Genomic DNA, 13,771 nt, shown 5'->3' with positions numbered 1-13,771 from the left:
GATTCATCTCATCCACTCGTCCTGCTTGACCGTCCCTATTCGAAACACAAAATTACATATCCCTCTCGCTTTCGTATGTCGAAGTGTAACTACGACATTAAATGAAATATATATACATAATATATGCAATAGTACCAGGCTCGGAGACAAACTTTTAACTATATGCACCAACATTTTTTATCGCTCTACCCCCGCGGGCTACATATAATATTTATGGTTAAAAAATTTCGAATCATGCAAAACACGCACAAAATATTGTTGTGACGTAAAAATACTTGACTAATAGATATGAAAAAATTTAATGGGCTCAATTCGTTGAAAATAATTCATTTTCCATGTCGACAGCCACGACGAGAATACCATGAAATTGGGCACCTCCGGTAATTTTTTTCCGTGTTTTGTAAAAAAACAAGTTGATATTTTGTATAATAAATTCACCAAAAAATAACACATTACCTAGACATATCTACAGCTTTAATGTAGTGTTTTAAATCAATAGAAATTAAAATAAACAATACTTTTTTGGGAGTCGAAAGTTGTCCGTAGTCATCCCTTAAGCAAGGTGACTTCGAATTCGCATTAGTTATGGATTTAAGCCCACCTCAAATGCGTATTCGGTAACACCGGACACCATTTAGGTTTTTTAAAAATAAAAAAAATATTTAACCGTCTGAAATAGATGGATTAGACATAAAAAAAAAAAAAAACTTTATTCGGATAACGATTTTCGGGGAATTAATAATACGTAACCGTTACCTATTTGACAATCCTCTAGCTGTATGCCAATACTAGCAACATAATCACTATCCGGGTGTACCACGTATATGGTATACGGTTTTTGAGTACAACGGGTGTTTTCGTGTAGGTTTGAAACCGTATACATACGTCGTTATATGGACAACTTTTGAGACGGTCCAGTTGGAACGGATTGGTCGTTCGTGAGGAAAATGTCGTTTTAAAAGTTTTTCCGGCGAACAAATGTAATTTACCCGGAAGCCGAGAAGTCATCTTACCTGAAATCAACCGAACCTGGCGTTTTTCGACACACACACTTATTCGTCTCTCTTCGTGAGTCAAATTATATCATTTATTTCTCCAACCATATCGTTTTTTTTTTTATTTTTGTTTATTTTTTTTTTCATATTCAGCAAAGTGTTTAGATCATTAGTTATTCTATGTGTTTATAGCAACTTTTAAAAGCTTATTATATTTATTCAATAACCATATTACGGAATAATAATATGATACATACTTATGTCTATGTAATACGAGCTGACCTTCGGTATCGAAAAAAAGAAAGAAAAAAAAATAGGATAACTTTTGACAATTTTCAATAATTAATGACCTCATTAAACATTCTTTGTAAAATAGAAAATTAAAAAACTTTTATATTAATGTATTAGGAACAGAAATTATAAATTAAATAATAACGGTGGTTATTAGGAACTTCAAGTGCACGAATAATTGGAAATTAAACTACGCAATCCATTGAAACAATGTATGTATTTTTTAATTTTGAAAAAATATAATTTTTTATCAACGACGCAACAGGAATTATCTATTTTTTTAAAAAATTAAATGAATATGCGAAAATAAGAAGAACCTAGAATAAACAAAGTATGAATTCCACGTAAAATATATTATATTTATTAAATATTAAAACCCTAAATGTACGCAGTATTTAAATTCGGGGTGTATCCGAAAAAAATTAATTAATAAGGTGATTTGGATGGAGGATATTCCCCCAATCAAATTTTATTACTTTTCAATACTAGATAATAGAAAATAGTAATTTAGTAATTAATTCTGTACATTGTCTTTAAATTAGTTTTCATAACGATGTAAATTAATAATTAAATATCTTTAACTCCATAAAATGTATGTTATAATTTTGTTGATAAATTCAATATTTTATTCTTCTTAGTGAAACTATGAAGAACAGAATAATCAAATGGACACAGACAAATTTATAACAATATAAATGTATTGTTTATTAACAGAATATATCGGATTAACTATCTTAAAAGTCAAACGGATTCTTTACCGATTTTTTATTAGCAGTCGTGACATTGAAAAATCAAAGCAGATAAAAAATTATTTTCGTCTTCGTCTTATTAAAATATGAAAAGACTCAATCAATGTTCGCACGTAAAATTCTTATCGATATCTTAAATTCAATATAATATTATTATTGCGTTGACATGTACGGTTAAAAACAATATATAGGTTCTCATTCATACCACATTTAGAACACGAAATCAAGACCAGCGTCAATTATATTCAGTATCTGGCCTAAAAAACACGTTGGATACGAAATACGAACCGTATCAATGTCAACATAACGCCATGACTAGGTCGTTAAAGAAACCGATCACGCATTGTCGGTTGATAATATTGAAAATTCAATAGTACAGACCGCGGGTTCACAGACACAGACGGCGGCGAACAAAATTTCCGAAAAGACTTAAAACGGACAACAACAACAATAACAACAACAACAACACTAAAACCAAATTAAACCACCAAAAGAGAACTCTCAACGGACCCCCAGCGAACATGTCTAACAGCAATATGTTCCACATGTCATTGAAGGTGATCAGCGTGAAGCTGTTCGACCATCGGCAGGCGATCAACACGTGCCCTTTGGGCCTGAGCTTCCGGTTCCCCGGGCTGGTGCGCTTGGAGATCCTGGAGGGCGAGTTTTGCGGCCCGGTGGCGGCCGGCGGCGCGGAGGTGCGCATGGCGGAGGGCCGGTCGTGCCTGTTCGCGGTGGACCCGTGCAACGTTTTCCAGACCGTGCGCCAGTTCTACGCGGACGTGGGCGTGTACAGGTACGTGGGCGACGGCCAGGACGCGCGGCTGGTGGCCCAGACGCGGATCGAGTTCAAGCGCACGTTCACGGATCTCATAGAGATACCGGATCAGCCGGACCGGAAACGGGAACTGAAACAGGTTCGTTGCACGGGGAGTGCGGGGAAGGTTAACGATTGGGCCGAGGAAAAAAAAAAAAAAAAAACAACGTAACGTTCGTACGCTTCGCAGACGTTTTACCTGTACGAGATGGAACGGCCGAGCCCGGTGGGCTCGATGGATGTTCAAGTCGAGCTGTTATCGCTGGGCTCGATGTTGATCACGAATTTCAAACGCGACCAGGACACGGGAAGGTTCCAATATGAGGGTTCGGACTATTTCTTGGCGGCCAATAAAACGGCGTGCAAGAGAAACTGCTCGAGGGAGACCCGCGACAAATGTCGGAACAAAGGAGAGAGGCACAAGGACTTGGCGGACGCGATGGACAACAAACAAGGTAGACGTTTTATATGCATTCGAATCTCCAACTAACTTGACGGTTGTTTGAAAACTATTCGTTCGATAGAAAATCCACGACGAATAGTGTCGACGTTGCCGAAAATTTTTTTATTTTTTATTATACTTTTGAAAACCCTGGAGTACAAATACTAATAATAACATTAATTCATCACGTAAAGCTTGTCTTTAAATAGACCTTATGATTATGTACAATTATACTGCGCAATAATGATGCATACACGCAGTGCTCGAATCGGGAAAAGTTAAGTAGAGGCACTGAGTCCAACGATTTAAAAACTGCGTCCGACGTGTGCAATTATTTAACACAGTGAATAATAAGAAACCATACAATAAACAATGTATATACCAAATTATATCTGTACGAACCAGACATTACTATACATTTTTCATAACCACCTTATAATCTTTTATTATGAAAATATATTTTTTTCATTTACCTTATGCAGGTAATAAGCGTAAATAGAACGATGTTTACACGCATTGGAATTAATTTTCGAGAAATTATGTATTTTGTATGTTGCTAAGCACGGGTCGTCAGGTCCGACGCGTACTGCGTGTCTGCAAAGCACGGTTCAATCTATAAATATAGTTATCTATAGTTATCCGAACGTAATTTCGGTTAACATATGCTGACCACTGATAAGTGATAATACAAGCGGAGCTCAACATAAAATAAAAAAAAAAACGAATATCAAAAACAGTTTCGATAAATCGTAATATTCGTTATAAAATTGACGTAAATTGAAATCCACATTTTAATAAAAATTATTTTGGACATTAGTTAGGGTGAACTAGTGGTGTCCGGTGAAAAAATATAGTTGGGGTACGCAAAAGAAAAAAAAAATGGTAAAGGAGCTCCTGCTCACCTCTCCACCCAATTCGAGCACTGCGTACATGAATGGATTACATTCAAAAACACCTTACCGAACTGAAAAAAATTATATTTATTTTTAAAAATACAAAAGAATATATTCTTCGTGACGTACGGTTGTTGAAAACTGTACATCGATAATGGATTTCGAGTTGATCCATGCAGCGGGGGGTGCGGGCAAGGACACGACATTGTCTTTGGACAACATTCACGTATTATACATAATTTTCGGCAAAACGTTTTTATGTTTGAGTCAAATCACTTATCCCTGCCATTCCCACGCCCGGTTCACCCCCGCGAACGAACCAATTACACCGGCTTAACGTTGGACATCGTGCGTTAACCGATAACGAATTACCGGCAGAGTGTAAGCCGGGATGCACCAAGACGCTGTGTCCCAGGCGGAAGGAGTACATGGAACAGTTCATGATTTTGTCGACCGTGATGAGGATGATGAAGAACCTGTACTACGCGGCACAAGAGGATCCGACGGATGCGGACCGCGCGAAAGTTGGCCTGCCGTGCGTGTTCGACCGGCACTGTCCGATAGCGAACTGCCCGTTCCGGTTGGACGAGTCACCGTCGGAGGCCGACGAGGAGGAAGAAGCGCTCGATTCCCACCACCCGCAAGATCAACTTCACCCGCACGATCCTCACCGCTCGCACGATCTTCACCATCCACACGATCTTCACCACCCGCACGATCCTCACCGCTCGCACGATCTTCACCATCCACACGATCTTCACCACCCGCACGATCCTCACCGCTCGCACGATCTTCACCACCCGCACGATCTTCACCATCCGCACGATCCATCGTTCCGGGCACAGCGGACTGTCGCTCACGCGCACCAGGACCCGCCGACCACCAATTACATCGAGGACGACGCGGACCTGTTCGTCGTAGGAGTCGGCCGTCAGGACCCGTGCCAGGTCAGAGAACCGGTGTACAGTGCCGCTGGTACGCAGTACTCGTATACGGACATATCGGCCTCGTTCCTACCGCCGATTCCAGAGCCTCAACCCGAGGAGGTAATCGAAAAACCAAAAAATATGGACAAGAAGGGTAAGAAGGGTAAGAAGGACAAGAAGGGCAAGAAATAGGACAAGAAACGGTTGACTTCGTGTTTCAGCAAGAACGTTAGCTCCCCAAGTTCGAATCGTACGTATTTTTCCTTCTCTAACATTTTGCATGTAATTCGTATGCCTGTTCACGAAATAAATAATACCGAGTAGGAAGTATCCTACTTCTAGGATACTGGTATATCCTAGGTGGATGCTTCCTAGTGTTAATTGCCATTTTCTGGTTTGGACGTTTCTCCAGCACCCAAATTTGAAAATGATAAAAGCAATAAATAAAAATATTACAAGTCATGAAACATTTGTGGTGGCCCTGAAGAACGAAATGAAAAGGTATTAAATTTTTTTTCTTTTCCCTTTTTTTTTTTTAGTTACCACAAGTGTTTTATAATTGAATCGATAATTGAAAAAACGTCACATATTCAATGAAATTAAGATGTTAGAAAGAACGTATACTATTCATGTGTTTTTATGCGTTGAGTGTAAATATGCTTTTAATTAAATTTTTTTATCAAAAATAAATAATAAAATCAGTGTTGTTACATTAAACGCATAGAAGCCCTTGACTAGTATACGTTTTTGACATCTCGATTTAATTAAATATGTGACTTGTGACATTTCTGCAATCATCGACTCAGTTATAAAACACTTGTGATAATCAAAAAGAAAAAAAAGGGAAAAGAAAAAAATTAAATTTAATAAATTTCCTTTCGTTCTTCCAAGCAACCTCGAATGTTTAATAACTTGTAATATTTAATTTATTTTTATTATTATTTTCAAATCGGGTAATTGGGAAAATGTCTGGATGCTAAATTCGTTATTTGGACTAGGAAGGAGAGAGGATACTTCCAATTTCGTAAATAGGTATACAAGTTACGAGGAAGTGTTGGGATAACTTTCGTTAAAAATTTTAAAATTGTTTTAAATAAATAAACAAATCATGACATCACATATCAATAAAATATTAACCAGTCTCACGCTCGAATGAAAATGTTATATCAAATAATAAACTATATCTTAACACTACAAATCAAATGTTCATTTTTGAACTATAATTTTTTCATAAAAACATTAATAACATACATATTCCCAGTATGGGTCGCAGCATCATCTCAAATGGAAATAAAAAATTACGGACTATACAAAATAAATTACTCACAATAGCAACTAGGTTAATGCGTAATAATTAGCTTCATAATGGCACTGAAATATGATAGTTAGAAATATGGACGAAAGACCAATTTAAAAAGATCCACTCAAGATTAAACTCAAAGGATCTCTCTGTGTCATAAAATTAAGGAAAAACCAGAAACTCGAGATTCTTTTTCAGAGTCGTTTTATTTCACAACTGTTTCAATCTATCTACTCATGTGCCCTATTTTATCTAACTTAATGTAAATTAATATATATAAAATTAAAATTAAATTATTATGAGCAAAAATTAAATTCAACTTTTCAAACTACGTATAACTGCTATAAGAATGGTTTTTGATGTTCATCTTGTTTACGAATACATTTTTCGTAATAGATAGGTATCGAAAACTACCAAAGAGCTAATAATATTATCACATACTGCAGTTTGGAAATTATTTTTGCTTTTCATTTGACAAAAATCTTTTATCATCCGTCTGTCCTGCGGATATTGATGTCAGCTATGAGATCGTTGTATTCGACACTAACTTGTACAGTTAATTACAATACGTAGAAAAATAAATAATTACATTTTACCCGAAATGTTGATGATATAGCTAAGAAATTATGACAATTTCTAAGAAATTTCAACTTTCTCTGTAGCATAATATTATGTTTATTATATTCAGCATATTTTTAAAAAAAAGTTCTGTAAAAAATTTAAATCCCGCGTTAGACATCAACATTTGATGGAGTTGATGTGTGATCTGATGTAAAATCTGTCGGTGAAAACCAAAAAAAATTTTTTTAGATCGCAATTCGTTCATATTGAGCTTATCGCTTGTGTAGCTTGTCACCCAAAAGTCCTGTAATGTATTCAGTATTTCCGAGACCAATGCAATGTTATATTGAATTAAATTTTTATTTTTTCAAGTATTACAAAATATGAATAAAAACAAAGCTGTCTTGTTACGTTCAGCCATAAATATCGAAGAATTTATTTCCTCGTTACGATAATATTTTTGTACGGTTATAATAACGGGTCCAGAAAGAAAATGGTTTTTAATATTTTATTTAATATTTTAATATTTATTAAAATTATTTTACCGCTTCACGATTTGTATACCAAAATAAGCTTACACCGAAAAAAGGGTTTCAAAACGTTTTGTTCACAACGAGAAAAAGTAAATATGAATTTCTTTAAATTTAACTTTTACTCTTACTCATGCGCTGGTTATCACCATATAACTGTTTAACGGACGATTTTTTATCAATGTACTTAGTTATTCCATCCACCATCCATTCATTATTCCAGAATTTGACCTCTCTCGTTTAAACTTCTTTTAAACTCGTCATTGTTATGTTTTATTACTGCTTTGACGCGACGTGGCGAAATTAGTTTTATAATTATTATAACTTAATTAGTAGTTTTGTGACGGTAGACTATGCGAAGACCCGGTTGCTTCCGCCGGTGGTATGTAATAAGATAATGATAATAATAATTAAATATTTGCTTTAATTTAAAATAATTTGTTTAAAATTCATAAGTTCTATGTTAAAAATACGCATAAAATATTTATACTTCCCGTGGTATATCTGAATAATTATTACGCATAATAAAACACATTTTCCGCATTTTTGAAGGTTGTAACTGAAATATTAAATGTGTGTGTATATTTTAAACCACTTCAAACATCAAAGTTTTTTGTACGAATTCATAATGAGTTTTAATTGGTGGAACATTCTTTTACGGAACAGGAGGATATTTTGATAATTTAATTAATGTTATAAATTTGTAAAAGAAAACTTTCATACCACATTGATATAACGCTATACTCGGAGAATATTTGTTACTACTAGGGTTGTTGCTTTGGATAAATTATATTAGTATTTTAATATGAAAAAATCTTCTTAAATAAACCCGAATAAAAATCTATTAAAAAAACGCCAAATGAAAACCATCAATAAAAATGATTTTAGTCAGGCGCAAACGCAGGAAAGATTTTGAGGTTCAAACACATAAACAAATGAGTCATCAATAAAGATCAATATAACATAGTGGTGATTTGTACGCACTCATTAGAACATAATTATGTACCCATAAAAAACAGCAAATTTCGGTGTATTTATATATTTAAAGTCGACATTTTAATGTACACTCGAAATATTAATAACGATTATAATACAAACTTCTACGATTAATATTATTCATAGACATACACATGTGCACAAGTTATAAGAATATAAAAATAATACGCAAGTTAAATCGTTAAAATCCATCACAGTTTTATTTTGGTTGGGTGTTTCACGCGAAATTAAACTGTGATGAATTATAATGATTTAACTTGCGTATTTTATTTGTATTCTTCTAACTTTAGGAAGAGATAGAAAAACTTGATAGGATATACAATGTAATAATGAGAGTTAGACGACACGAAAAAAGTTTCAAAACCCAAAGCATCGGGTTTTATCGTTATGTTGGAAGTGAACAAGTGATTATAGCTTTATACAGTGTAGATCAACGCGTATCCATCTACGATGTACAAGACACCGAAAACTAAGCTGTATTTCCGTAACAGGAAATAAAGTTCAAAACTTCGACAGAAAACGGTTGTAGTAGTATAGGGCAGGTGTCGGCAACCCGCGGCCCACGGGCCGCATGTGGCCCGTGAAGCAATTTTTTATGGCCCGCATAAAGGTGGTTCATTTTTGTGTTTTATTTTTGTTCAGTAAAATTCTTTTTTTTTTTATAAATAAAATTTATTCTAATCGTTAATAGTTGATGTTTATTCTATAAAGTTAGTTTAATCACAGAATAAAACAGAATGGATACTGATAACAAATTACATGGGCAGCATAGGACAATACTGAAATCAGTCAGCCATTTTATTTGAGGTACAGTAGGAAGTTAGTAACATTTTATTCCATCATGAAACGGTAGTAATATTCTTTATAAGCTACTGCGCATTTTCAAATGTTACTAATAGTAGTATTATTTTTCAAGGTATTAGGTGCAATAAGAGTTTAAGATTTGGGGGGCTTATAAGTCTTATACTATGGTATGACTATGGATCAACCCCAAACCTCCCATCATTACCAAAAAAATATAAATTGTGTTTTTGTAAATGTATTACAATTGTATTTGTAAATTTACTACAAAAATAATTTGCATTTTATAGTATTATATCGATATAAACGTTTTTAATATACTTAAAACAATTATATAAATACCTGAATAATACTATTTAATCATCGATGAATCTATTTTACACTTTTTTTTTTTTTTTTAAACACTTCCCATTCTGAAATCCTGCACATGGGTCTGTATTATGGTAGATATACTATCTAAAATATGATCCACAGGTAAAAACTTCTTGGTACCCAATAGGTCACCATATTTCATACTGTTTGGTAGATCACATATTGAACAATTACCATAATTGAAATTACAATAACGAATATCAGTTATCGCTGATTATCATTTGATAACAAAAGTACCTCAATTAAAATGGCCTCTGATTTCATTGCCGCCGTGTTGTGTCCACCCCCTGGTTTAATCTATAAAATCGTTATTATTATCTAATCGGAGTCGAAGATAATGGTGGCTGCACTACTCGGTCATAGAATAAATTAAATATACTTATATATATTTAAAAATAAAAATCTTAAATATATTTAATCTATGTATTTAATACATATGTATCTAATATATTTGATCTATGGTTATATTTACTTTGCGTTTGTAGCAATCAGTATTACACCGTCATTATGTCCGTACATGTAACTGTTTGCGTTTGTAATACTTTCATTTTAAAAGTAAATCCAAACATTATGGCGACTAAAAAAAGAAAAAAAATGTGATGAACATCATTTTTTAATAATTCTTGGGTTGATTTATACTTTTTTTGTCGAAAACAAAGGTAAGCCATTATGTTTAATTTGTCGAAAAATTATATTTTTTCTTAAAAGCAATTTTTTCCAGTAATATTCGTATTTTTTACACTCATATTTCTATGTAAAACAATCAAATATAATAGTAATACAATTATTATTATATATCATATGTAAAAATTTTTTTTTAATGTGGCCCTTGATAAACATTTGATAAAAAAATATGACCCTTGTGGTTCAAAAGGTTGCCGACCCTTGGTATAGAGGATATTGTTGCAATGCACGCGCGCGTGTGCCCGAGTGATAAACCCAAGATCTGCTGTTCAGAGTTCGATTTACCGTTAAAAAATTGATTTACGTTGACACTGTCGTTGGACGTGTTGCCGTTCAGTTATATGCGCCGCTGTCGTTCGATATATTTAAATTGACTTAGAAGAATTCGACGAATCCCACACGCAAGTCGTTAGAAACATTGCGTGTCAGCGTAGTGTTCAGAGTTTGATGCGATAGGGCCTGCATACTAACCTCTTATAATTTTTCGCGATCGTATCGAACCTTGCGACTGTTACACAACACTAAAATGAAATTGTTTATATTTTTATGTACGGAACAGAGTCCAATAACGCATATCCGAATGCCGGAGTAAATACGTGACGATTATTATTGATCTGATCTAAGATTTAAAAGAATATTTTTTTTGCTCGTACAAACACGTAAGGTTATATCGTTTAATGGTGATTTGCGTTGTTAAATTTAAGATCGGCCCTCCGTCTTCGGACGAACTTCAGGCATACGTCACTGGCGCGTGCTGCCGCCAGAGTTTTTAGCCCGAACTTTAAGTCTCGAGACTTAATCGAATTGGGAAACACGTGCGATTCATATGCGCGTCGCCGTGCGCACTTCTACTCATCCCGGAAAAATCCGTTTAGATCTATCGCGTTTTGACGTGTGGAGAACACCCGTATCGCCCTACCTAGATACACAAAATACGCACACAATATTATAGAGCATCGGTTCCCATTACGCGGCCCTTTAACAAATTCAGTGCGGCCCGCACTAAAATTAAATTGTGCATTCTAAAATCCAAAATTCTATAAACTGAGAATAAAATGAACGTTGCTTTTTGTCTTATTATTTTTGTTTATTTATTCTTTCTATTTCTATTACTTGTATTGGATTACCAGTTGGATAGATAAGCCTACGAGGTGCCTACGATTATGGGTTTATTCATTTCCACCGCGTAGTCTTGTATGAACAGTTTATCCATTATCTCCTATTATCCATTTGTATTTTATCACGTACATTTTAATTCTCTATCATGGCGAACCGTAAAATCAAAGACGAACACAGAATATTTCAAGACAGTCGGGAGATTGAATTTTTCTGTATTTCCGGTAAGAAACGGGATGCTTTATGTTTAATTTGTCGTAAAACCATAAATATTTCAAAATGTTATAATATTAATCGTCATTACACAACCCACTATATTGAATTTTCTAAAAACTATCTCCACCCATCTAAAATAAGAGAATACAGACTAGTTGAATTAAAAAAAGGAATTTTTGCTGAAAAACAATCAATGTTACGGTTGTTAATATTAAAAATGTATGCGGCCCGCAAGTGATTTTCAAAAATTACATTTGGCCTTTTCTAAAATCCTGTTGAGGACCGCTGGTATAGATGATACAAACATAATTTTTCAACGGTTTTATTGTTCTGTCTTAAGTCGATTCCATCATATTCTTGTTACGTACACGTTACCCGTAGTAAAAATAAAATAAATGTATCAATTGATGGTTATTTTTGCCATTCCTATTAGGTGAACGGTAACATATCATAATGCATTGGAAACAATCCATATGTATGTTATCGGAATTAAAAAAAAAAAACCGTGTCGATAATCGAAAACTCGGTGTATCCATAAGCTCCCCAACGAATATTTATCGCCGCCGTTAAAATTTATAACAGCTATTTAATATACTGTTTTAACGATTTGAACTTTGTTTGCTTAGGATTCAACGCGATGTTTCCGACACGGTTTTCATCGCTAACGTTTTACCGCTCTATGCTTTTCGCGGATTAACCGTGGTCATTTGTTGTTCGCTAAGTAAAGCTACGAACGTATTCAATCGCGTTTTACCGTACTAATTGTGTGAAATTCGATTGAATTTTCCGGAAAAACCGGTCTGCCACAACGGTATTTCGCATATTATAACATTATTAGACGTTCAACAGCTTTTATATGAACTTTTGGTAGTTACAATTAGGTATTTACGAAAAAATGCTTTTTATGCAAATATGATCGTTCCATCCGATATTTGTCCGTAATAAATATCCTTCTTAGTTGTCAACAATTGTTTACTGCGCAGAATAGATTTTAACAGTTCTAACAATCGTTTTTGACTAAACAAAATCGGATACATTTACGAGTATACGCATTAACGTAACACAAGTCAATCAGAGCACTGCAGTAGGTGTCTCTTTCGTGGCGAATGTAGCAGATAATACGAACACAATTATGAAATGTAGACAACTCTCAGAAACTTAATACGGCACACAAGCCAAATATGCAATGTGTTAGCTATTGAGAGTACAATTTCTTGTTTAACTCTATTGAGTGCATCTCATTGACTTTAATGGCTAGCACGATCGCGACGATATCAATTCATGGCGATTTCAAACGATAAAATAAAAATTTCTTGTGCAATTTTCTTATTGATATAGAAGTGTAACACTATTCGGAAATGAAAAGCGTAAAATAATGATTGCGATCATGTTTTTTGTTAAATTATAAAATATGCTTGTTCCCCCGAACAGTTTTAATTATTACAAAAGGGAAGTCACTAATCCCCCAGCTCCGCACGTAATTTATACACGTCTGCAAAAAAAAAAAAAAATTAAATTAAATTAAAACAAATATAAATATAAATTACGTCTTTTCCGCGCGATGTTTCGCGCACAAAGATACTATAAAATCGTCGTTTAATGTTCGAAAACTACGAGTCTGAGGTCCTCTCACGAACATGTTTTACACATAATCACGTGTATACAAACGAGAACCGTGTGCAATCGACGCGGTCCCGGAACCCATTGGACCCGCGCAGTGGCGTAGCCAGGATTTTTAAATGGGGGGGGGGGGCTAACCACTTTTTTGGATAAGTAAGGTAAGAGAGGATATGATAATTCACCCTTAACCTCCTCACCATCTACCACCAAGTTTCTAAACGTAATTCAAGCATTTTAGTATAGTTTTAAAAATATTTATAAATATATAATTTATAATAATAATAATAATAATTATTATTTTGGTTTCAGTGTTCAGTCACTTGCTCCACTCTGACAGCTGCATCCTCTTAGGCGAATTTCTGTCAAATTCAGTTATTATTTCACTGTCATCGAATCGCTCTTTTTTATTTATATTAGCCATAGCTAACCCATTCAGTCTATTTTCCGACATGGTGCTTCTTA

General features: G+C 34.4%; 1 protein-coding gene across 1 annotated transcript; it reads left to right on the top strand.

Annotated features, from left to right (window-relative positions):
* The first annotated feature begins 2,556 nt into the window (after positions 1 to 2,556).
* Positions 2,557 to 5,305, top strand: LOC112686032. The gene is made up of 3 exons (XM_025558133.1): positions 2,557 to 2,952; positions 3,043 to 3,307; positions 4,566 to 5,305. The coding sequence occupies exons 1-3, from the start codon at positions 2,557 to 2,559 to the stop codon at positions 5,303 to 5,305; spliced, it is 1,401 nt and encodes a 466-aa protein (XP_025413918.1).
* Positions 5,306 to 13,771: the final 8,466 nt, after the last annotated feature.

Source organism: Sipha flava, unplaced genomic scaffold (assembly GCF_003268045.1).
Source record: "Sipha flava isolate LNK unplaced genomic scaffold, YSA_version1 2_pilon_pilon, whole genome shotgun sequence".
Taxonomy (NCBI): domain Eukaryota; kingdom Metazoa; phylum Arthropoda; class Insecta; order Hemiptera; family Aphididae; genus Sipha; species Sipha flava.
Note: the sequence above shows the minus strand (reverse complement) of the source record. Positions and strands in the feature narration are given on the sequence as shown.

Excerpts from the sequence above, each read along its gene's own strand:
- LOC112686032 (XM_025558133.1), top strand. The coding sequence starts at position 2,557 with ATGTCTAACAGCAATATGTTCCACATGTCATTGAAGGTGATCAGCGTG. Across the intron at positions 2,953-3,042 it reads GGAAACGGGAACTGAAACAG|ACGTTTTACCTGTACGAGAT; the intron begins GTTCGTTGCACG and ends TACGCTTCGCAG. Across the intron at positions 3,308-4,565 it reads CGCGATGGACAACAAACAAG|AGTGTAAGCCGGGATGCACC; the intron begins GTAGACGTTTTA and ends AATTACCGGCAG.